The sequence below is a fragment of the Psittacula echo genome, assembly GCF_963264785.1.
Source record: "Psittacula echo genome assembly, chromosome: 8".
NCBI classification, from domain to species: domain Eukaryota; kingdom Metazoa; phylum Chordata; class Aves; order Psittaciformes; family Psittacidae; genus Psittacula; species Psittacula echo.
Window position 1 is genome coordinate 20622276 of NC_137744.1, and position 25415 is coordinate 20647690.

General features: G+C 37.7%; 1 protein-coding gene across 2 annotated transcripts in view; it reads left to right on the forward strand.

Moving 5' to 3' along the window:
* DIAPH2 (diaphanous related formin 2) overlaps positions 1-25085 on the forward strand; it is a 231741-nt gene extending 206656 nt beyond the window's left edge. For both annotated transcript variants that reach the window (XM_080624841.1, XM_080624842.1), the window contains one exon: positions 24550-25085. In XM_080624841.1, the coding sequence (XP_080480967.1) occupies positions 24550-24614 (65 nt within the window). In that variant the 3' untranslated portion in view covers positions 24615-25085. The remainder of the gene's footprint in view (positions 1-24549) is intronic.
* The last annotated feature ends 330 nt before the right edge of the window (positions 25086-25415 follow it).

Here is a 25415-nt window from a genome sequence, read left to right on the forward strand (position 1 = left end):
GAAAGCAAAAAATTTACCTAAAAATCATTTACAGCAGATCATTTCTGAAATCAGTTTCTCTAGCACATTATTGCAACAACTTTGGTCTGATGTGCCGTGATGAATAAGGAACTTGATCTTGAAAGTAATGTTGTCTTTAAGTAAGCATTCTTATTGCAACCAGGTCACTAGGTTAAAATTCTTCCTTACATTTTGCTGTTTTGGGCTTTTTGGAAGGTGTTTGAAGCTGAAGCTTTTTGAAGGTTTTGAAGGTGAAGCTTGAGGGTTTCTGTCTATTTTATCTAATTAGATTGTAGCACCGTAAAAGGTCCACAGATGTTAATAAAGGTCCCCTTTTTGCTTGCAGCCTTGTTAGTGGACATTCTGAAACATACTTTTTTGCTCTATGTTTTCTTAAAAATTAGTTGCTGACCCAAAGGAAATGCCTCAAACAAGGCATTCTGCATGATGCTTTCCTTATATATGTGAAATCATTTTATTTTGTCTGACTTATCATCTAAGTTTACTTTGTAATTCCTAAGGGTTATCACATGATCATTAAATCTTGATTTTCTGTCAGGAAGAATTAATAATCTTGACTTCTGAGTGAATTTAGAAGCAATGGGGGATTGGAGTCAAATATTTGAATATCATTTCAGTGTTAAATCAGTTATTCATGTTTCAACTTAGGCTGACTGGTGGAGAAAAGAATAAATTCAATTCATAAATCCTTCTTTGCATTTTAATTTTTTAAGATTTCTTTTTCCCCTCAACTGAGTTATAAATGCACGTGGTTGCGGGTGGGGGTTGCTGCTTGTCTTACACAAGTTCTATTAAAGAACTTATGTAGCCAGTATAGATCACATAGTACTATCTTAAAAGTTAAGAATAACTTAGGTAGAATAAAGTAAGAATTGGTTTCTGGGTAAGCTAGTCGACTGTATTTTAAAGGAAAACTAAAGGACAGACTTTCATATTCTAGTACTACATTGCAGAAAACTGCTACTTCACTTTAGAGCCTGTGTTTCTGGTTATTCCCTATGATTGAATTTACTTTCAATGGCAATGTTAGTTATATTTTCACTCCTCAGCCGCTGTCACAGGGATGTCTGAAAGAAAAATCAATTGAGCTGCAAATATTCAAGAGATTTGTGTAGCCTGGGTCATGTTTTACGTATGTGTGTCTGAGGTATCAGTGAATGTAGAGCTGTATCGTCCCCACAATTTATATTCTTGTGTAATGACATGTCAGATGTAGTATGTTCCTCCACCATGTAGCATGGCTTTATATTTACAAGATATGGGAGGTAGTTTTATTCTCTTTCTTTATTCTTCTTTATTTAACTTGTGTATGTTGCTGCATATCATTTAATGTCTTATCTGAAGCCATATGAAAGTGTTTTCCTGAGCTATGTTACTTCCCATCAATCAACTTCCTTTACTTGTTTTTCCTAGTGTGGCAGATTTTTGATCAGTTTTCCCACATCCCATGTATTTATCTCATATGTATATATTTGTATACCTATGCACATAATACACAGTGCCTACATCGTTAATGTACATGTATATTACATGTTATGTGTGGGTTTATAGCTTTAGGCTTGGAGTCTTTACAGTATTTTGAACCCATATGTCATCCCATCTGCCTTTTTGAAGTAAATAAAATTACTTGCCTGTATTTTGTTCTTCCATCTGTATTTAGGCTGAGCTTGGGGATACAGTATTCAGTTCCCAGTGATCCCAGGTTTTGGAAATCTGAATCATTGTTTCTGAAGCTCAGCTTCAAAAAGCCATGAGCTACAAGCAAATGCATATTTGCAGTTGAATCTGGGTAAGTATTTTAAATTCTAGATCTAATACCAGTGGACATAAATCTTTTTTGGGATAACAAGCAGGTTTACTAGAAGCTACAGGAAAATAGTGAGTTAGAAAGCTGAAACCACTCTGGTTTACCATCATAAAAGTTTAGGTAGGTGATTTTGCTTTCCTGTTGATAATGCATGGTCTTTCTATATAAAATAACCTTGATTGTTTCTAGAAAAAAGCTATTTTTAGTAATGATTTACTAGTTCGGAGACTTTTTTCCCATTATGTCTTCCAGACAAAGAGCACAAAGTCTCATCAGACAGATATTGTTTCTGCGGGAGTAGGAGAATTTGATGCACTTTCACATGAAGTGGGTTTGTTTCCATTCCAGACAGGACTCATGAGGGTTTTGACTTCAGCACCCCTGTATAATCCACCTTGTGGGCATAAAAGATGACAGAATATTACTTTTTTGTACCTTTTGGTAACTCCTCTCTTCATTCCTGTTCAGACCATAATTCTACAGAACCAAGGGCAGTTTTCAGTGGTGCCTGAACGTTATCATAGAATCATAGAATAGTTAGGGTTTGAAAGGACCTTGAGATCATCTTAATTCCAACACCCCTGCCATGGGCAGGGACACCCCACACTAAACCATGCCACCCAAGGCTCTGTCCAGCCTGGCCTTGAACACCGCCAAGGATGGAGCATTCACAGCCTCCCTGGGCAACCCATTCCAGTGCCTCACCACCCTCTCAGTAAAGAATTTCTTCCTTAGATCCAATCTAAACTTCCCCTGTTTAAGTTTGAACCCGTTACCCCTTGTCCTGTCACTACAGTCCCTAATGAAGAGTCCCTCCCCAGCATCCTTGTAGGCCCCCTTCAGATACTGGAAGGCTGCTATGAGATCTCCATGCAGCCTTCTCTTCTCCAGGCTGGACAGCCCCAACTTTCTCAGCCTGTCTCCATACGGGAGGTGCTCCAGTCCCCTGATCATCCTCGTGGCCTCCTCTGGACTTGTTCCACCAGTTCCATGTCCTTTTTATGTTGAGGACACCAGAACTGCACACAATGCTCCAAGTGAGGTCTCATGAGAGCAGAGTAGAGGGGCAGGATCACCTCCTTCGACCTGCTGGTCACGCTCCTTTTGATGCAGCCCAGGATACGGTTGCTTTCTGGGCTGCGAGCGCACACTGAAGCCGGCTCATGTTCATTTTTTCATCGACCAACACCCCCAAGTCCTTCTCCTCGGGGCTGCTCTGAATCTCTTCTGTGCCCAACCTGTAGCTGTGCCTGGGATTGCTCCGACCCAGGTGTAGGACCTTGCACTTGGCATGGTTAAACTTCATAAGGTTGGCATCAGCCCACCTCACAAGCGTGTCGAGGTCCCTCTGGATGGCATCCCTTCCCTCTGGCGTATCAACCGAACCACACAGCTTGGTGTCATCGGCAAACTTGCTGAGGGCGCACTCAATCCCACTGTCCATGTCACCGACAAAGATGTTGAACAAGACCGGTCCCAACAGCGATCCCTGAGGGACACCACTCGTTGCCGGTTTCCAGCCGGACATCGAGCCATTGACCACAACTCTTTGCGTGCGGCCATCTAGCCAGTTCTTTATCCACTGAGTGGTCCACCCATCAAACTGATGTCTCTCCAATTTAGAGACAAGGATGTCATGTGGGACAGTGTCAAAGGCTTTATCCCACAGCTCAAACAGTTTTAGACCAAATAATTTGCTATTTCCTTCAAGTTGCCCTATGATTAAAAAAAAAAAAAAGGAAATGGTTTAGCACATGTCATATATTTAGAATAAAGTGAAGCTGAAGTTGCTTGTGCTTCATGTTTTCACACCATGAACACTGGAAAGACATCTGTCAGTCACTCCTGTCCTTACAGATACAGTCTTTGCTAGGAAAGGCCTTCACAAAAAGTAACAAAACAAAGAAAAAGCCACCAAAAGCCTCCACCGCACCAAAACCCCACAGAGATATCAGAAATCTATTTTCTCTTTATATTTCACAGAGCACTCAGTGCTGTATTTGTATTTTTCCTTTAGTTTCTTTTAACTTCTGAATTTCCTTCTGGTTTCCATGCTGACTCTCTTGTCAGTTGTCTGTCATTTTTCCTGTGGTACACAACATTCCGAAATCTCAGTGACATCCCAAGAATTTGTCAAAGCTCGCTTTTCTTCTTGGTATATTCTTATTCTTCCCTGTTATAGAACAGCTTCTGTCAGTATTGTGTTTCTTTGGTGAAATCATATCAGAAATTTAGGCATAGTCAAGTTAAGGCAAGATAACTAAGTGTTCTCAATCTTCCACTTCCCCTCTGCCCCACTCCATTATCCTTACACAGCTCCTCTCTGGGCTTTCACCTGAAAGTGATGGGAGATAACCTTGAGATCTTATGATTTATTTACTTCTCCATAATCCAGGGAGGCTGTTGACCCCATCACAGTGCTGACTGCGGTCTCTTTGGCTGTATCTGTACCATGGGCAGATGTTTGATGGCATTTTAGAGTCTTGGTCCACGTGTTCACTGCATCTGCATCCTGATGCATAGTGTTCCTCTGGGCACATTGGAAGGAAACCCAGAGACACAGGCCAGAAGTGACCTGGTTTATTCTCTACTGGGTACCTGAAATAAAATGAGTAGGGTACCTCAGTGAGGAATGCATCTGCTCCACAAGCAGGATGTGGCCAGCACATGCACTGTGGATGCAGGATTGTGAAATGCTGTGGAGTAAACACAGCCAAAACCATGGAATCCTGCACCATATCCATTAGAGCACTTCTTAAAACGCTTGTGTTACAGGGTCAATCGTACCTGACTACAGCTATTGTAGTTATGAATAGTATTATACATCTCTTAAATTCTGCACCATTACTACTAGTTTTGTGCACTCAGGAATTTATCAGGCAGCTAGCCTGAATCCTAGTTCTACCCTATCTTATCACTGAGTCCTCAGGAAGTGGTGAAGATTCCCTATCTATAATTTTGGTTTATTTTTTCAATATATGCTTTAACCTGTAGGTATATGTTAACTATTTTAAGAACTAAGCTAAATAATAGATGTTTGATTATTAATTATGTACAGTTATTTATGATGTCTCACTGAAGAGTTTTGGCTTAAGCTTTGAACAGATTAGAAATGATAAGTTGACAAAACTCCTTTCCTATTTGAAAACTATCACTGAAACCAAAGCCTTGCGTTTAGAACTGCTGAGATTATGGATGTAAATACTAATGACGAGCCAAAAATAACTAATATTAACACTTATTATTTCTGAATCCTTGATATGTGCTTGCCAAGAATCAGGGAGTTGATAGGGTATGAGAAATGTTTGGAAGGGTTTTTGGAAATCATCTAGTACAGCCTCTTGCTGGAAGCAGGATTATCCACACACTGGATGGAGTCAGCTGTGACTTGTCAAGCCAAGTCCTGAAATCCTGCCTGACCTCCTGGGTAACCCATTCTAGTGCTGCCCTGAACTCCCAGCACACAGAAGGTTTTTTTCCTAACATTGAAGCTGCAGTTTTGACTGCTGTCTCTTGTTTTACCTTCTGCCATGACCAAGAAGCCTTTGACTCAGGTTTTGTGATTCACCTTCAGGCAACTGAAGGTTGCTGTTAGATTCCTTCTCTTCACAAGAGCAAACAAGCCCAACTCCTTCAACCTTTTTGTAGTTCATGCAAACAGTCATCTTCTAGGTCATCTGAAAGAAAAAGCAAGACAAAACATATTAAGAAACTGAATTTTCTTCCTTTTGTAAGGAAGAAATATAGAGGCTGTGTGATATTAGTTACTTTTGGGGGTTATACTTAAAGTAAATTTTGCAAAGGAAGGGGGTTGATAATGTAGGAATCAATGATTTTAGTGTATTATCTGAATATGGTAAATATTAGTATTACAGATATAATATATATAAAATCTATAAACCTAAATTCTGTAGGATAAGAATTAATGTTTAGTTACATCAGTTGTCAGTTACAGCTGAGATTTTTAACTGCATAAAGCCAGACTGGATGTGATGAAGCCATTTTCAGTGGGAGAGAAAGAAAGGCAGTTTACTGCTGGCTGAACTACCAGGAGTAGACCCAGAGTATCTAGGGGCTAAGTGATTCTCTTAAATGCTGACTCTATTTGACCTTAGATTTTTCAAAGATACTTAGTGAGATTTTCAGCACCACTTAGATGTACAGGGAAGATTTCTACTAGACGTTGTATAGTATAGAACTAGCCCGTTCTTGTCGTGGTTTGACTCATTCAAGGATGTTAAGTCACAGTGCGCCATGGTTACTGTTGGGCCTTAAACTAGGTCCTCTAAAAGCTATTATGCACCAACGTGAAGATTGTCTTTCCTTTTTTGGGGTGCTTCAAGGTATAGTCACTGATGATGATATAAAGATTGATCTCCACATAATAGTCCAGTGTGACGTTTCCCCAATCTGTGTGGGGTAGGTGAAGGCTGCTCTATTGCTGCTGTGTTCTGTGCCCATCCTTTCTCTCTCCTCCTTATGTTGCAGCCAGCATCTTTATGCTCAGACTGTTGAGATTTCAGATGGCAAATATTTTTGTTGTTCTGTTTTGATTCAGTATGGACCCAAATGTTTTCCTACTACTGTTATTTTATACACTTACGAGCTGTAATACGTACAGAACTCAACTTGTTTCTGCCAGTCATCTCTCCACTTACTCACCTTTCCTTACTGGAGTGGCTGGATCATGTTGCTAAATAGCTTAGGTGAAATTAGATAGTAGATGTAGATTCTGCTGCTCTGCAAGTTAGCTATGAAGTTAACTAATGTTTTATTTACAAAAGTATGAGTCCTGTGCATTTAAGAGACTTCCAAATGAAACATTGCGAGGAAATGGACTTGGTGCAATGTAAATGATTTTTCTCTGATCAATAGGTATGAAGATGCTGCCTTTTTATAATTATTTTAGGGTTTTTTTGAAACCTGTGGGGTTGAATATGCAAAACAGACTTTCCAAGGCTTGTATCTATCACCAATCTTATCAGTTAGCCCTTGGCAAACTGCAGGCTAAAATCCTGTTACATGTCCTCATCCTCACATCAAAACGATGAACCCCTCATGGCTATTGTTGCTTTGGTTTGTTTTTTTTTGTGAAGATTCTGAAACTTTCTGTCACATGTCATTATTGTTCTCTAAGGAGATGGATGTTTAGCAGCAGATTTAACCTTTTGTACTTCCTCTTATGAGGCAGAAATAAAATAATTTGGAAAAATACAGTGTAATTTGATTGCAGACAAACTCAGAAGCATCTGAGAAGAAGCTCAAGAATACAAAGTTAACATAATCTGTAACTATATGTACATATTTTGCAATAAGACATTGCAGTATGCTGTTAACCCCTTCATTGAAGTTGAGAGATCTAGTGAAGGCAAACAAGGATGACATTAAGATTCTCAGTAGTTATTGCACAAAACACTGCTGTTATATCAGCTGTCTTGTGTGCAAAGGCTACAGGGATGCCCCTGGATGGGGAACAGCCAAGGGAAAATGGAAATGTCAGTGCTTAAAAACTTCATCTTAATACTATTCTTATGATTGGGGGAAGGGGGAAGTTTTTTAGACCTGTATTTTTTAATTCGTATTTCAGATGGCAAATGTTTTGAACTGCCCTACTATGAGAATGTTCCCAAAGAAGAATTAAATTTGAAAACTGGTTTGAAAGTTATTTGCTCATAGTGTCTTTAAACTGCAAAGGCATCATTGTTTTCCTATGCTAATCGGTGTTCAAAGGCTTACACGTGAACAACAGTATAGACGGTAAACATTCTTAATGGGTTGCTCTAAAGCTTATGAATTGCCAGACATCATACAGGTAGTCATTACCTATGCTGTGAATAAAACCCAGAAGTCTTGGAATAGCAGCTGTTTAGATTAACTACTATAGCATTTTTTCCAGTGAGACTTTGCAGACATAATCTCTTGTTTCTCTAAGTGATAAACTGTGTTTATGTGCACATACATAAACATACAAACTTATTTTAGAGCATACAAGGCATTTTTATTTAACATTCAGAAAGCGAACAGTCTTGTCATTGTACGTGTGATAATGTAGAACATCAGTCACATCACACAGCTGTAGCTGAACATCCACTGATCACAGTGTATAGTGACCTTTTAGTTCACTCATCATTAAGCTAAAGTTAGTAGACCTTTCAGCCTGTTGCAGATTTGGTTTTAAGGCCACCTACTGTACGTTTTCCTGTTTAAACTCTTGAATCATTACCTATCTTAAGGTTCTACTGTGCTCTGAAGGTACGGTGACATTTACTAATCCTTCCTACTGGACTTGCCAGACATTATGGCTGTCTCATGCTGTGCTGGACTTGAAAGTGCATAAAGCTTGTTGTTGAAGTGTAACAAACCAAACACAGTAAATGAAATTGCAGTTAGCACTTTTGACTCTCTTTTTACTGTTCCTGCATCTGTGTCTTTCAAAGAGCATTTAAACGCATTCTTGTCAACAATTTTAAAAAGGCATATAAAAACTCTTTGCATACTTCAGAGTTTCTGTTTCTCATTTTTTTCTCCTTCTGTATTATAGATACCATTTTCAGCCCTTTGCAAGCATGCTGGTTTATGAAATAATAATTTGTCTTAAACTGCAGTCAGTAGCACACTTGGAATCTAAGTGGTAAAATTTGCATACTTTATAAAAAAAACCTCTATAACAAATTCTGTATTAAAGCTTTTGAAAGTTTTTCATGTACAGTTTGCTTCTCCATTACTGCTGAGTAGGATATTCCAAAATCACAGATGTAAACTTCATAGAATTAAAAGAAAAGATTTTTCAAAGTTCCTGTCCTCATGAAAAATAGTCTGTAGAGATGCCCTTCTCTGCCCAAAGCCTGGCTAGCTTGCAGGTCAAATTGTTAAGCTGAAATGCAGCCTCTCTTTTATTTACTACTGGTTTTCTTGCCATTTTCTGTGGAAATATTGGGCTGGAAAATTGAAGACATTTGCTAATTGATTTTTTTCCATTCATTATAAACAGTTGATGAAGTAGTTTAAAAGCCCCATGTCATTTGTTCTCTGAGTGTACGTCATTGATTCCTTGAGTATCTAGTGCAGGAGAAGTACTTGGACATCAACAAGAATTATCTTCAGTGTTCGGCAAAGTCTCCATCCTGTTTTGTACAAAGTGCTGTGTAGAACATTTGGTTAAAGAAAATGCAAACAAAAAAGGTACCGTGTCCTTTGATCAAAAGTTGAATTCAACTAAACATGCTTTGCATTGTGTGCTCTGAAATGCAATTCACTCTGCTTCTGGTGGACAGTGGATAAGCTCTTTGTGATTTCATTGCTTTGGCTTTAAAAGTAAGCAGGATTAATTGGCTTTAGGAGAAGTCTTTGGCTTTAGGAGTTACAAGAAAATACAAGGAAGAGGTGGGTGGTAGTTAAAAGGTCACAGTGCCTAGTAAATCACAAGTAGGTGTAAACTGTTAACACACTGACTTGGTTATTTGCGAAGATGAAACTAGTTCAAGCGTAAAAAAATATTCCCTGAGATGAAATTGCAGGAGCTTGTTGTTAAAACCGTTTACATACAGCAAAACATAATTCTAAAGGACATTGCCACCTTCGGGCAAAAAGTATCTGATGGGTTAATGTTATTTTAGTGGCATTAAGGATGTATTTTCCTAATCATTTCACCTGGCAGCAAAATGTAAGTTCCTGCTGTCTCCCATCCCAGACAGAGGCTCCAGACTTCCTTTTCTTCCAACCTAAATTCCTAATTTGTTTGTTTGTGTGGTAAAGCTAATTTTAGTGTGGGACAGTAAACTAGATTTCTGAAAGGGATAATAGGTGCACAGAAAAGTAATGTTTATTTTGTAGCACAAAGCATTCTTTTCAAGTCTCTCCATGTGACAGTGAAAAAGTTGACCCGACAACCCTCATCCTTATTAGCAAATCAAGTCCTCTGTGTTCAGAAGATGCTTAAGGCCAAGGTTTGTCCCTGAATGACTTGTTTGCTTTTCTGCACTCTCAGCAGTGACCTGTTCTGAGCCTCTTCTGCTACCTTATCCACAGCCAAGCCACCCTTGCCCTGTCCTTCCCTTCTGTCGCTTCAGTCTGGAGAAGGGTAAAGAGCAGAATTTAAATTCCACAATCTTCCTGAGCATCTTTATATAAGGTGTCATTACTCCTTCCTATCCAGCCCAGGAGAATGTGAGTGTGTTTCTTCAAGCTTTACATTCAAACACATTGCATGTGCTGAACAGGAGGATAGGCTTAGTCCCACTGCATCAGGATAGAGACTCAGTGGCTGTTTCCTTTTTTCCGAGATACGGAGTGACATGGGGAATGGTGTGATGCTTACCTAATGCTGTGGTAACAGTTTTACCAATCAAAATTGTTAGAGGAACAGCTGTATAGCCATGTTTGGAAAATGCTGAAAGCACAATCAGGTAAAAATGAGGCTGATTCATCCACAGCTTAAAGCAAAACCAGGTGCATGAGTAGAGTGGGCTCAGTGTGGAGAGGAAGTTGATGGAGGACTCCAAAAGATTTGAAGAGTCTGTGTAATTGTTATGTCTTATGTTCTGTGGTGAAAAAAGGCTGAGAAAGGGAGAGGAGGTTGAAATTAACAGGAAGAGGAATTAAGCTTACCTTGTCATTCTTACTAAGGAATTAAGGGAAAATAGTGGAGATACTTTATTTTTCCTTCTGTCTTCAGCACTGTTGGAACCAAGAGAGTTCTGTCATGGGAAATCATGTTGTCTTGTAATGTAATCAGGTGGGCAAACATTTAACCAGTCCTTGTATGTTGTGCTTCAGATTCTTACTGGTAGAAGCATAAATGACAAAAGCATCTAGTGACTGTTTATTAGCTAAACAAAAAGGTGAGACACAGGATTCCTTGTGGTTGTATTTGTTCCTTAGAATTTGTGGTTTCTGGCTTGTGCAAGAGTTGAGAAAGTACAGGTGATTTTTCTGTTCCCTCTTAGAATAGATCTGCTCAGTAGTTCTCAGTTCCTGTGTTCATAGTTGTATATACAGCTCATTTTCAACTGTCAATGCAGAAGCTGGAGTATGGTGTCAGTGTTATCTTAAAGAGAATTTTTACATAGTGCAAGTTTAGCATGTCAAGGAAGAATAACTGATAGGTAACATCTTAAGGAAATTAATAACTGACAAAAGAGGTCAGAGAACACCGGAGGATTGTGAGCAATTGATATGGAGTAGTTTAACTTTCAGAAACAACGGAGTAACCAAGTGAGACTTAAAAGCATAGAACAGCAGTTCTGGCTGCTCAGTGGAGCTGGAATTCTTCAGGGAACAGGAGGGCAGTAAAGCTGCAGGGAAGGCAGGCTGCAGGGCACAAGTCAGCAAACAAGTAGGTGTCCATAAACAGCAGTCCTGTATTATCTTAATTAAGATTAGGAAACTAGATAAACTTGGTTAACTCCAAAAGGACAGAGAGGAATCTGTTTATACAGCATCTCCAGGAGAAAAGACTACAGACTGTTGCCAGAAATGTTTTGGATGAGTATGTTGTTTAAAAGAAAAAGGTCATGCCTGAAGTTATGAAGGAAGCACTAATTTTCTGTTAGAGTCAGCACGTTACTATCATTTTGCTCTGATAGCATTCATATGCATAAAAATGTTTTTATTCATATTCTGAATGTTAGCATTCACATTTGGATATAGTTATTTTGGAATCAAAAGGATAGTTAAAAATTCATAGGAAAATGTTTCTTGTTTAACTCATCCATCTCTCTTGTTTAACTCACCTACTCTGAACTCTGGTGGAAGTTAGTTTGAACTCAAGGTGCTTAAAAGACAACATATAAATATTTAACAAAATAATTCTTAAGAATGTTTGGGCAATATTAAGGTTGTATCCAGTACCTGAGAAAGCCAATGGCAGTCACTGTTAACCTTGGCACTTCTTGCACTGGAGCTCCTTTTCCAGTAAGTAATTTCATCAGAGTTTATAGCCTTGGCATTAAGAGGTTGAAAGATGCCAGTCTTCTGGTTTTGACATTTGCCCAGAGAGTGCACCACTTGTGGGTTGTGATAAGGTTACAATCCTGTTATACACATCTGTTAACTGATGACCTTGAGAGCATTTTTGGTAGGAATAGTGGGATGAAGAAGTCTCCATTGGAAGAGCTTTACTTCTTTTTAATTCTAGAGCATTTATTTTCTTTTAAAATAAAGTAAAACTGTTATTTAAAACTTCTGGAACTTGCACTGAGAGCTTGCTACATATTCTTGTTACTCATAGAATGTGTTCTTTAGTGTCTATCAGGCCAGAGGTGGTCTTGCTTTTAATACAGATGATAACATTTTTTAAGGCCCTCTTCATAATGCTTAACAAACAGGCTATCAGCACTGTCACAGCTCATTGCTTAGTAAAGGACGGGTTTGTAGTTATGCATCTGGGAAAGGCAGAAAAGCTTGCCCTCAGAAAGAAGTTATCGTGTATATAGGTATTTTGCTTCTGCAGCAGTTGTGTCCACATTTATGTAATTGCATATTTTTTTCTAAACAGAGATTCATTTAGGTAGTCACACTCAAATGGAAATAATACTTTGGTGTATGGTCTTAAAAAGCCCGAGAGTTTTTAAACCTCTTTTTAGAAAGCAGACAATAATAGCACACCTGAACATCCTTCTCCCCTTACTTAGCCTCTGCAAAAGGGCTGTTAAGGCAGTCCTAAAGTACTCACAGGTTCTTAGGATCCACCTGAAGAAGGGATGCATGTACTATAATCTCATGTTACCCCTGACCCTCTTCTTTTGAGGTCCTTGATATTACATCAGGAGGAGCTGCATTGGTGGGGAAGGGACACCATGGTAGATTTTGCAAGCAAAATAGATCAGGATTATAGACTCATCAGGTGTTCATTTTGGGGTTCCACTAATCTGAGAGAGTGGTTACTGAAACAGCACAGGTGACACTCCTCAGATTCAAGTATTAATAAGTAGAAGCTATGTTGAGCTCTTTAATACAAACTTGTTGCCCTCTCACAGCATTAACTGCTTCTATATTTCAGTTCTTTATATGAACACAAAGGGTCAAATTCTGCTTTAGGCAAGTACTGAGATCTCACGTTGAATCATAATGGAGTTGTCTGCTCAGCCAAGAAAGAAATTAGACTCCTAAGTTCCTTCAAAGGTGTTATATCTTACCTCACAGTCTGCCATGTGTAGTCTCAATTACTTTCTTGTATGAATTCTTTTACTAAGCAGAAGTTTCACATTCACATTACCCACATATACCTTTGTTGCATGTAATTTATAGTAAAAGTCACATACAGTATCTAGTTATTCTCATTTGGGGTGCATAGAGAAGTAAGACGTAGCAGTGAGATCCTCTTGCCAGGCTGAGACAGGAGCTTTTCTTTATTATGTGACAAAGGGCACAGAAAAATGCAGCCTGTGCCAGCTGGTCAGAGAGGAGTCATGTAGTTTTAGGTTTTCTCATAGCATATTCAGTTCTATTTAAATACTGCAAAATGCTGAATTGTAAATGCTAACCTAGCTATGAATAAAAAATGTTGATATTTTATTTAATCAAAAAATAATTATGGATAGTCTGCCTTTATTGTATTATTTAAAATATTTAACTTTACATGGAGACTATAAGTTATTGCAGAGTTATTTTTACACACATATATATATAAAGAGAATTTCTTTCTGACACATAAAAAATACAGGAGACTGACCTTTGCAGGTTACAAGAGAAACTGCTTGTGACTGGAGTTGTCATTGTCTGGGTGTGGAGAAAAACTGTCCTAGCCAGTTTACATGCAACAGCAGGAAATACTTGCTTTTCAGGAGTGTCATCCAACTCCTGTTCTGAAAGAAATTCCTTTACAGAAAAGGGAGCTTTCTCTTTTTTCCCTGTCTTTGTGTTCATTACTTGGATGTTCTGTGCAAAGAATAAAACATCTGTGTGCAGGAGATGTAACTTCCAGCATTTAAGCTGCTAACGGATAAAAATGGGCAGTGGAGGTGCAGTGATCCTACCGAAGCAAACGTGTTCTTACGCCACTCTTTAATAAAATATTGTAAGGACTAGCTAGAAGGCTTCCCCTTTGACTTTCATCTGTCAGGTTTTGAATGTAACTGTGTAAAGGAATTGCTATTGACTTCAATCAGGCAGTTTTGGAGAGGAGGTGAAAAGCCTTCTCTCTGGACTTTCTGTATGTTTTGTCAAATCGAATACTTGCAGTTGAAGTGCGAAGTGAAGGCTGATGTCAAAAAATGCCTTCAGCACAAGCTGGTGCTGGTTTCTCACGACTTTCTTCTTTCTTAAAAGTATCAGATTAGTTTGAAAAATGATGGCAATCTGGCTGGACATAAAGATGTTTATTGCAGGCTCAGCAGCCATTACATATCATTAGTGAGAGGAGGCAAGGGACAAGGGGACCACTTTGGTGTCAGTTTGATTCTTTTTAAGGACAAATGTATTCAGATGGGAAGATGCTAACTTTATAGCTGTGTGTATACTTGAAGTTCAGAACCTATTACTGTCCTTATTTCTTTGTCCTGCTCGTAACCTTACAGTCAACTCCCCTTCAAAGCAAATACAAATCGTAAGAGCAGTAGTGTTAATAGGGGAGCTGGGAGTAGGACATGTTGGAGGCCATTTTAAATTACCTTATTTATCAAGAGTATGGTTTATCATCATCAGACCAAATCTGTTCAGAATGTGAATACATATTTTTTGCACTGTCATACACTTATTTCCATAACAGTAAAACAGCAGGCACAATTAAAATAGGAAAGCACATCTTTTCCAGCAGATCTGTCTTCTCTGACATGCAACAGTTTTCATTAGAGGATCTAATTTTACTTTTAAACAAGTGCTAGAAGTGTGTGTAGCTGTGGAAGGAGACACATTCTCTGTGTTTCGAGGTTTGTTGTTTTCGACCTAGTTTAGTCTCTGAAATCTGTCTCTCCCCTCTGATTCATAAGATATACCTTTTCATTGTGCAAGAGATACCATAAAGGTTACAAATTAGAAGCTCACGGGAAAATACCTGAATAAATGTAATTTATTGAAGTAGACTTTTTTCCCTTTGTTACTGTTATTTAGACCCGACCTTCTTCCAGGATTTGACACATCACATCGCATATCTTGTCCTGTGTTTTTGGTGTTCATTTTATGAAGTACTTTCAGTCATCTCACTTGGTTTAAAACAAATCATTCATGTCCTAAATGTTTCATTAGTCAGAATAATTAAGTTGATCAAGTCTGGGAGCATTAGAAGGAAAATAATAGGGTCACTGAAGCATTCAGGCTCTAATGGGAACCTAAGTTCATTCAGATATCAAATCTAATAATTGTTTTACACCTATATACACACTCCCAGTGAGCCAGTTCACATTAAAGGTTTAATGGTACACTTTCAATACTCTGTTTCAAGGGAATTTTACTACTGTTTTTAACAGACTAAGTTGTTCTGACTTCTTTCAACTTTGTTGGTTTTGTTTATCGGTTGTACTTTAGTCAGTTACTCCCCTTTTCCACTGGAAAATATTTTAGTGTGAGAATTTCTTACTAGAGGTATGATATGAGTAATGTATTACAAATCACGTTGAATACCAAGCAGAAAAACAGGAAGGCTGTCGACTGAGTTTCACTGCTTTGAAACAATGTATTAGCAGAATTAAAATTTACTATATGAAATTTAACAGCATTCAAAGTCTGAAGCTGAGTTCATACACGATTGTGTGCCTAGTGCAGCATAAGGATTGTAGGGATACTCAGAGCCGTGATTGCTGCTTGAAAGGGGCAATTTCGTAAAGATGAGGTAAAAATCAGTATTACTGTGTGAGATTGTCTGGGAACTGAAGCAATAATTATAACTTCTCAGTTTAACTGAATTCTGTGACAAATCTCTGTGAATGCCAGCAGTACAGGCTGACACAAAAATACAAGTAAAGTTTACCATGAAAAAGAATAAAACAGTACTGAGTAGGAAAATGACAGCTATTCATAGCAGGTTTCAGTGAATGCCAGGCTCAGATGCTGGTCACAGGGCTGCTTGTCACTGGAGAGGATTTGAACTGATGCAGTCGTTCCTTTTCATCTTCTTTTTGTTTTCTCACCTTTGTAAGTTTAGTTCTCAGCTGAGAATCCAAAGTGAAAAAGAAATGGAAAATGGCTGTATATGTGCCTGCACTGTACTGACATGAAGGCCTATTTTCCTCTGTAATTTTAAAGGCCAATTATCCTTGGAGGAAAGGAGAAAAATAGATTGATTTGTCTTGTAACCCCTGAGGCAGGCATGTGTTGTCTCAAACTAAGGCTTTTCCATTGCAGCTCTTGTGAAAGAGCTTTCAATACATATCCCAAGTGGTCCTATTAAGAAAGAAAGCAAAGTCAAATTAAAATATTAAATAGATCATTTAAAGGTTTAAGGAATCTTGGCTTATTGCACTAATTCTTTTTTGGTTTTTAAATCTTTAAGGCCTGGAGTAAGCCATAGTAAAATTTATTTTAAACAGATTACTTGAAAATAGGGTTTACAAACCCATTTTTGTTCTATAAATACTTAGCTTTGTTAGGTTCTCTTCAGCTCTGAATAGGACAAGTATCTATTTGCTTAATGGAATTGTGATACAGATGGTCAACATCCTCGATTCTGGTTGCAAAAGTGTTCCTTTTATTGTGTTCCCGTACTGTATTGACTGTGGTCACAGCTGGGTTGCGCTGTTAGTAAATGTCATCACACAAGTCATTTAACATTAAAACTTCTCACAGTGTTCATTTTTGAGGCATTTTTATGTATAACACATAGAACATAAATCGTTTTTCTCTGCATTTTCGTACAACTCTAGGGCTGCGATTAACAGTGCCCAGCAAGCTAGGTGTGAATGACAGCAGTAAGATTAGACATGTCCTTCCCTTCTAATCTGAGTGTCAGGACTTAAATCCTTTAGCTGTCTTTATTTTAAACCACGCTCTGTGCTACAGTGCTTCTGGCTAGTAACAACTTTGATTTAGCAAGTTAAAAAGAACCCAAACATCCATATTTGTTTTCAATGAAAAATTGTGTATGTAGGCTGGTCTGGAAAACTTCTTAAAATAAAGGTGCTGTGTGTTACAGAAGAACGGACTGGTTTGGGTTGGAAGGGACCTTAAAGCTCATCCAGTTCCAACCACCGTCCACTAGACCAGGTTGCTACAAGCCCCATCCAACCTTGGCTAAATTTTGAATCTAAATAACTAACACTTTTGAATCAAATATTTTTGAAGAGAACAGGTATCTACATGCAAATCTGTCTTGCCTTAGTGCTTACTACATTATGATGATAATTTTGGCACTCCTGACTTGTGCAAATAACTCAGGAGAGGTGTGTCTGCTTTTTCCTGAGGAGGAGCCATGCAATCTTGAGAGATGTCCTCTTAAGTCTGTTGCAGTTCTTCTATCCTAAAAATCTCTTGAACAGCTACACAGACTCATTGGGGTTTTCTTTCTTACTCATTTCTTCTAAAACCTTTTCTTATTCTTCAACACCTTTTCTTACTTATCAATATATTGATAAACATCCTGCTCACAGGTTAACAGTATAGGTTTTTAATTATTATAAGGTCAACACATGATGCCTTTATAATTCACGTGTTTCAGCCATTTACATGTGCTCTCTGGTTTTGAGGGCTTTAAAAAGCAAACTAAACCTACTGTTTCTTTGGCCTAAGGGTGGGCTTCTTTTCCTCCATCATAATAACATCTACTGTGTATATGCTGAGGTTATCACTCGGCTTTCACATGGAAGTCTGGGGTTGGACCTAAACCAAACCAGTCTTTATAGAATTTGATCTCACAGTGACAGGGTTTGCTTGAAACCTAAATGTTTTCTTTGAAATTGATGCTAAAATAACCAGTTTAGCTGTTGTGTAAGTTTGGTTGTCAAGCATTAGAGATTCAGTTGGGGGGGGGAAGCTGAGACGAGGGATGTTATATCGCTTGGTATTCTTGATCTTTTCTCATTTTTGGTTACAAAAATATTAAATCTGAATGAATGTGAACTGATCCCATGTGTTGGTTATAAAGGGTCTAGTTCTGATTTTGCCAGGTGTGTGTAGGGTGTCTGTTGAGGTTGAAATAAGTGTTTAAAAAACTAAAAGATTAAAAGAAAACATATTAACTGCACAGTTTCCTTAACCTAGTTAGAGAACTATTTTATTTGCTTGTTTCATTTATTTGCAATAAAAATCTTCTGGAAAGTGCTGTCTATTGCAGAAAGTCCTTTCTGAGGTGTTATTTTGGCAGCATTTCTCCCATAACTGATTTTTAACTCATTGCTTTTTTTTCTATATAGGCCACCCATTTTGAAAGATCAATTTGAAATCAAATCTCACAGAGATGGACTGAAACTTAACAGAATTGAGGTTAGGAGAGCTATTTTCTCTTAAAGTGCTGTTGCGCAAAAGGACTTTGTTCTAGACACCAACAACAGTTTTGAAGCTCTTAATTTCCCTGAGTAGCTTATTTCTCAGTTGGTATTTTCTAATAGTGTCATAGGTACAGGCCAGGCACTAGAGAGAACAGTGTTCAGCTGCAGCTGTTAAGGACATGTTGGGGATTGATGGGCTTCCCTGCTGGTTTACACTATATCAATTTTACTTCTGTCTTATGTTCCATCAATTCCATTTTCCAAATAGATTTACCTTTCATTGTTGGTAATCCAAGCTGATGAAGGTGCATGCAGTCAATAAACAAAGATAATAAAGTTAATTCTTGTCATGGCTTGCTCTTGAAAGCAATTGATAATACACTGTTACCTCAGATGACATTGTAACTTGGCTTCAGTTTTACCTATGCAGAGATGGCTCCAAGAGAAAACTAGAGGCTACCCAAGCTGCAGTGATTTAAATATATTCTAACTTGTCCCAGTTTTGATCAATGACACGATATAGAAAATAGTTGTATCTGTCAGAAAAAAAGTGACACTTGTAAAATGCAAGTCAGATTTCCACCTTTATCCAAAGAAGTGTCAGTGCCATCACAGATGCACTCTTTGTTCCTTGGAATTATCATCTATTGTGACAGTTTATCCATTTAAAATGTTCTTAAATGACCAGCTTATGCATTTTTTACGTAGTCATTCTGTACTTACAGGAAATTATCTTTTCCATGTTACATGTTTGTGGTGCTTGCTGAAATACCTGGAACTGCGTGAGCTCTTTTCTCTTGGGTTGCTGATGAAAACAAAATGTGTTTCAGTAGAATTTCCTAGTGAACAAAATTTTCCATGACTGAATAAATAAATGTTTGATGGAAATGCTTCCATTGATTCCCGAAGGCATAGGCAATACAAATTCCCTTGCAGCATGCATTTCTGCATCTTTTGCATAGTCAAAATTGTTTCCAAAAGATGAAATGTTAAATATTCATTTTCAAATGTTCTACCTTCTTCATATGGTCATTTTAAAGTCAACTCAAGCTAGTACCTTCTTTCCCTGTGCTTTAAACACCTTTCATTATTGTCAGCTATGGGAGGGTTAATTCTTTCACCTTGGGGACATCAGTCAGGAAGGAGAAAAAGGGTAAAAAAGGAAAAAGAACAAAGATGTGGTGACTGTGCAAGTTAACGGTGTGAGTTCTTTAAATACATTTAGCATTTCAGAGTTCTTACTGCAGTTATGCCTTCCAGCTTGTGCTCCAGCACAAGGGTTGCTAGCTGAGCACCCTGTGCTGTAAGCTGCCCCTCTTCCAGTTTAACATTAACATAATCAAATTAGTCTGTTATTAATTTGATTAACATAGTGCTTATTAACTAAGACATCCTTTAAAATACATGTTGTTCAGGTATAGGGGTCCTGCAACCACTGTCTTTGAAGAATGCAGAATAGTTCTGGTAGTACTTATTCCTGATGCCCCCAATATTCTGTTTAGCCCTTTCTCTTACAACATTTAGGTGCTTTGCTTTCTGCATATAGATTAATGTTTCAACCTTTTGCTTTCAAAAAAGGGCAAAAAGTAATTATCTGCATCAGTCATGTTTGGCTATTGGGTTTGTGAGAGTTTGTGTGATTCTGGGAGTTTGTTATTGCTGGTTTTCTAATGCTAGCCAAGGGGTGCTGCAGTTATTTACATAGGGAGGAACTTACATACTCTGCTGATGAGCACTCTAAGAAAGACTGCAAGGAACTAAGAATTCAAAATCAGTCCACTGATTGACTTGACTGCAGTAATTAAGGCACAAAGAAACACTTTCCATGCTTTAACTGGCTGGAAAAATCCTGGAGAATTAGTCACCTAGGGTACCAAGCCCAAGGTAGCAGTTTATAATACATTTATAATTTTAAATATAAGCCATGTCAGAGAGAGATCTTTTTTGTGGTTATTACAGAATAATCCAGATTCCAGTTGAGCCCCTTCGAGGAATGGTTTTGTAGACTCTTGTCTTTTCCTATTATCAGATATCTCAGTGTCATGACCAATCCGTTCGATTGCACAACATCTATATTGATACCAGCATTGCTTGCTCATATAAAGTGAGGTTTATAATTAAGAGAGCACAAAGTTACTACCTAGAGGAAAGGATAAGAGGAAAACAAAATGGAGAAGTCACTTAATGTTAGTGTTCTGCAAAAGACCATTAATTTTTCTTCTAGTATAACTTTAACGTGATAACAAGCTACGGAGTTAATAAAACTGTTGCAGCTATTGAGACTTCTCTTTTAATAACAGAACTAATGAAGGAGCATTGAGGAAAGGAAAAATACATTTTACAGAGCATAGTTTTTGCAAACTATTTTCCTCTCCCCTACCAGTGTGGTTTTAGTTAATTGTAATTTCTAATGCTTAATACATACGAAGTATAAGGAGAAGGTCTTAAAGGTGAAGTTGGCAAATTCCATACAATTAAAATATATTGTCTGAAAATAATTGTTTAGATTTTTTTGCTTGCTTTATGGCATATATTTATTGTACTTATACACTAAGTTTATTGGTAGGTTTGCTTTTTTTTTTTTACATCAGTAGATTCATGTTACATGGTGAATCATGTGTACGTATCTAAAGCGTCTCTACAAGTATCTTGAATGTTTTCGATATCACTTATTCCCATCTTGGTACTATGTTGAGTACAAAAACACTTGAGCAAGTAATTGTTGTTATAACAAAGTCCATTTATTTCTTCCAATGTAGGTATAAAGTTTGTATGGTCAAGATTATATTCCAGTATTATATATGCTAAAAAGGAAATGTCATAGCTCTTAATGCTGTATTTGCTTCATTTGAATTTGATCCAAGGAGCTAAAAGATGAAGATTATTTTATAAAATAAAAATATGCTTTGTTCCTGTTTTAAGCCTTCCTTGCTTTACCTTCTACTGCAACAAGAAAAGGTCTGTTACTTGATTGAGAGATCACCTTAAGTTCACGTATCATTTTTGAGATAGACTGTAATGTCTGTAATAGGAGCATTGTGGATGTTTCCTACATGGACTTCTGACATTAAAGAAACAAAGTTTTCAACTGCATGGGTATATGGGTTACCCAGAAAATGTGACTGATACATGCAGAACCTGTTACCATGATTTCTAGTAATTTTTACATGCTTCTGAAGTGTAGACCTGAGACTTTTGGCAATGATTTAGGGCTTAATTTTACATACTGTTAGCTTCCTGCTATTGCCTTTTATTTTCCCTCCCTTCCTCTGCAATACAAGTGAATAGTTTTACCATGTATTGATGTTACATGTAGTTTTATGCTAGAATAGTCACAGTCATGTTTATAAGCCAGTCTTATTTTGTGTTCTGTTCAGTATGGTCTGTAACATAAATAAAAGTAAATACAGCTGTTGGAGATAACTGAGTGTATATGTTGAAAGCATTATAAACGTCATGATTTTAAAAGCTTGTGCTCGAGTCACTGAAATACCAGCCCAAGCCACTTCCTGATCCTAATACGAAACCCTTTGTTTTCACCTAATGGATATGTTTATACATATACTTATAAATACACAAGCACAGTTTACATCTAGTGAAGGAGCCTGTATACATCTCTATATATATGTACACATCCTAATGTTTCATTTTTTAACCAGGTGTAAATCTACACACACACACACAAGGTGGCTTGCAAATCCACCACTGAATAAAATAGCTCTCTTTATAAAGAAGAAATACTTCAGTTTTACCTCCAAAATTTTCAGATACATTAAAGCTTTCACATTAATAGTATATAAATCTAATCCTCACATTTTTTATAATGAACTGAAAATGTTATCAAAGTGTAATTTATATCCTACCTGCTTTTCCTTTAGTAAGAGTCACCATGAAGCACTGTAAGCTTGGCAAAGAAATTTCTTGCAACTGCTGACCTAGATTCTTACTGATAATAACTGAACCTTTGTACCTCAGTTTCCTTGATTGGAAGAACCTGTGGTTCTTCCCTGTCTGTCTTGAATCTTTTAGATTTTAGATAGAAAATATAATTACTTGCATTTAAAAACTGGAAATAATTTAAAAGAATAGATCAATTCTCATAATTGAGAAAATAGTTTGTTCTCCAACAGCTGAAGAAATGATAATGCTTCTAGCTTTTACAGTTTTGTGTTTAAGTCCCAGCTCCATTGTGCAATTACATGTGGAACTGAACTGTCATTTGCAGAAAATGCCTCTACCGTGATGGAATAAACCAACCAAACCCAAAACAGAAAGGAGAAAAATCTGAAAATAACCAAATATGAAGAAATGAGCAGGTTTTAGACTCTCTTAGTCTGTTTTTAACCTCTACAGTTAATAATCTTGAAATTAAAGCAAGAAATAGTCCACTGGTGAAGGTGCTTCTCCCCAGTGAGAGCAAGTACCATTAGACTCTTTGCTTCATTGTCATAGAGGAACTGCAGCACAGCTGAGTTAATAATTTTGCTTTTTGGGTTTTAGACAGCATTTCTATCTTTTGATTTCCAGTGCCTACTGACACTGCAACCAGTGTAGAGATTTATTCCCATGCAAAAGAGATTGACTTAGGGTAATTTGAATACTTTATGCATGGATAGATTCATTAAGAAAAGGAGGCAAGGCAGAACTATAAAAAGAACTAATAATCTTGCTAAAGGAGCTGTTAATTCCCTATAGCATTGGAGACACTCATTGAACAGGGAAAAAGAAGGTTGGTTTTGCAGAGTCCATGCGATCTCCACAGTCATCCTCTGTTCTTTCTCTGGGAACAGATTGCAGAGGTGACTTCCTTGTCTTCTCCAGAACCTTCTTTAATGTGCTTGGACCACTTCTGGCTTTGTTAGCTTAGAACAGAATCATAGACTGGTTGATGCTGGAAGGGACCTATGGATGTCACCTTGTCCATGCCCTGCTCAAGCAGGGTCACCTAGGTCTACTTGTCCACGATTCTGTCTAGGTAGGTTTTGAGTATCTCTAAGGGAGACTCCACAATCTTCCTGGGTAACCCATTCCAGTGCTTAGTCACCCTCACAATAAAAAAGTGGTTCCTGATACTCAGGAGTAACCTCCTCTGTTCCAGTTTGTGCCTGTTGCCTCTGGTCCTCCAGCTGGGCACTGCTGCAAAGAGCCTGGCTCCAGCCCCTTTCACCTTAGAGGTATTTATGTACATTAGTGAGATCTCACACTGGTCTTTGCTGTAACCTTTCCTGGGGCTCTGTGACAGAGACATTCCATTGCCAGCTTTTTCCAAGAATGTATTTCTACCTGTCACATGTGTTGAGATCTCATGCTTTATGCCTGAACCTTCAGCCTCAACCCAAGTTTAGCGCTTCCCCACAGAGAACCAGGAACACATGCTGTTCCAGTCTGTGCATGCTGGGAACACAGCTAAATCAGCTCATTTGGGAACCAGCTGAGAAAACCTGCCTGCCTGCAGTTTGTCTGTCAGACTCTGCTTCTGAAGTGACTGTTGGTTTAGAATATCCCAATGCTATGGAGGAGTTCCAGACATATTGTGAAACCCTGATGCTGTAGCAATGTAGATACTGTACTCATGCAAAGAGCAGCAATATGAATATGATATGAGAGAATGAAAAAGGTCAAAAGTAAGCAGTCATCCCCCCCAAAAAAGTAAAGAAAATTTGTGTGGCAGGACCACATACAAAGTGGGGTTAATTTTCTGCCCCTTTTTTTTTGTGTGTGTGTGTGTGTATGTGTGTGTGTGTGTGTTCATTGCTTTAAGGTTTTATTCTAAAGGCATTTAGGCCTGTGGCTGGTACTTCACAATTGTTTTACTGTGATAGAGACATTTATTATTCATTGCAATAATTACTGTGTAATATTTTATACTAAAAGTTGTTCACATTGCACGATCAGGAAATGCTTAGGAAGTGGCTGATTTAACTGTTCTATTTTTAACTGTGTACCAAATTATGTTGGTGTTAGTGCTTCTGTACTTGTAGGCTTTTCACCACCACACTGGTCAGTATGTTCTCATGAAACTTAATGTATTTTTCCAGAGCTTCTGAGCATAATTGTTTATAAAATAAGATTTTTACCCAGAATTTGAGTTATTGTGTGCTGTTTCCAAGGGGACAATGTTTCAGGATTTTCCTTATGCTTTTATCACCCAGCTTCTCTGATTGAGAAAGTAATTTCTTACTGATTGCAGAACTCTTGAACTCAGTCTGGCAGCTGCAGTGTGAAACTTCTCTGATCCAGTCTCTTAGTTATTTATTTACATATCATTTGAAATGATTTTCAGGGCTGTTTGAAAACCTCTTGACATTGCATTATCCGTATTGCAGATCTTACAGTGATTTCTTTTTTCCTCTCTTTGTATTGCAGATAACAGACGAGTGACTTTGGAAAGGTCTCGTTCTCGCCACAATGGAACAATTGCAGCCGTATGATTCTTCTGATGCCAAAGAATTAGTGAATTGTTTTATTTACAGTTAAATGGATATACTTTGAAAAGAGTTTATCATACAAATTGGCAATGATCATAAAGGAATACTGGTGTTGAGTACATGGGAAGATGTATAAATATTATGTATTTTAAAAGCTATTGCTAAGTAATCCACATACTGTATCTTATCACCCCAACTACCAAGATCTGTAAACAGTGTTAAGCAGTACGATATATTTCTTATTTTCTTATGTTCTTTCTTTGTTGTTTTTTTTTTTAACAGTCCCTGAGTTTTTTTGTTCTTTAAAGATGGCAACTTCCATGAACAGAGTTGGGGGTTTTTAGGTTATGTTTTTTATGGGTAAGAAAATTTGTTCTTACGGATTTGTTGGAAGAATACAGCTGTGGATTCCATTTGCAGTTCTGATTTGGACATGAAAGGATAAAATAATAAAATTGAATGTCAATAAATTCAGAGATGAGCTGGTCTACATTATCACAATGTGTTTTGTAACCATAAAAAGCAATGCATAGCCCCAGTCAGGTTGCTGAAAACCTTATCTCAGTGTAAAGCCTGGTGGATTCAGCTATTTTGGCTGCACATAGGATATACCACGTATCTACACGTTTGGTGAGATGATGATGTATAGTTACTTATCACTGCTAAATGAATTTAAATGGAACAGAGCATAGGATTTTACCAAAATTGAATGGTATCAAGGGCAGGATATGTTTTTAACTGTATCTAAGGAGGGATTTTTCTAATAATGCACTTATATATTCTTTATAAAGATATTTGGGGAAA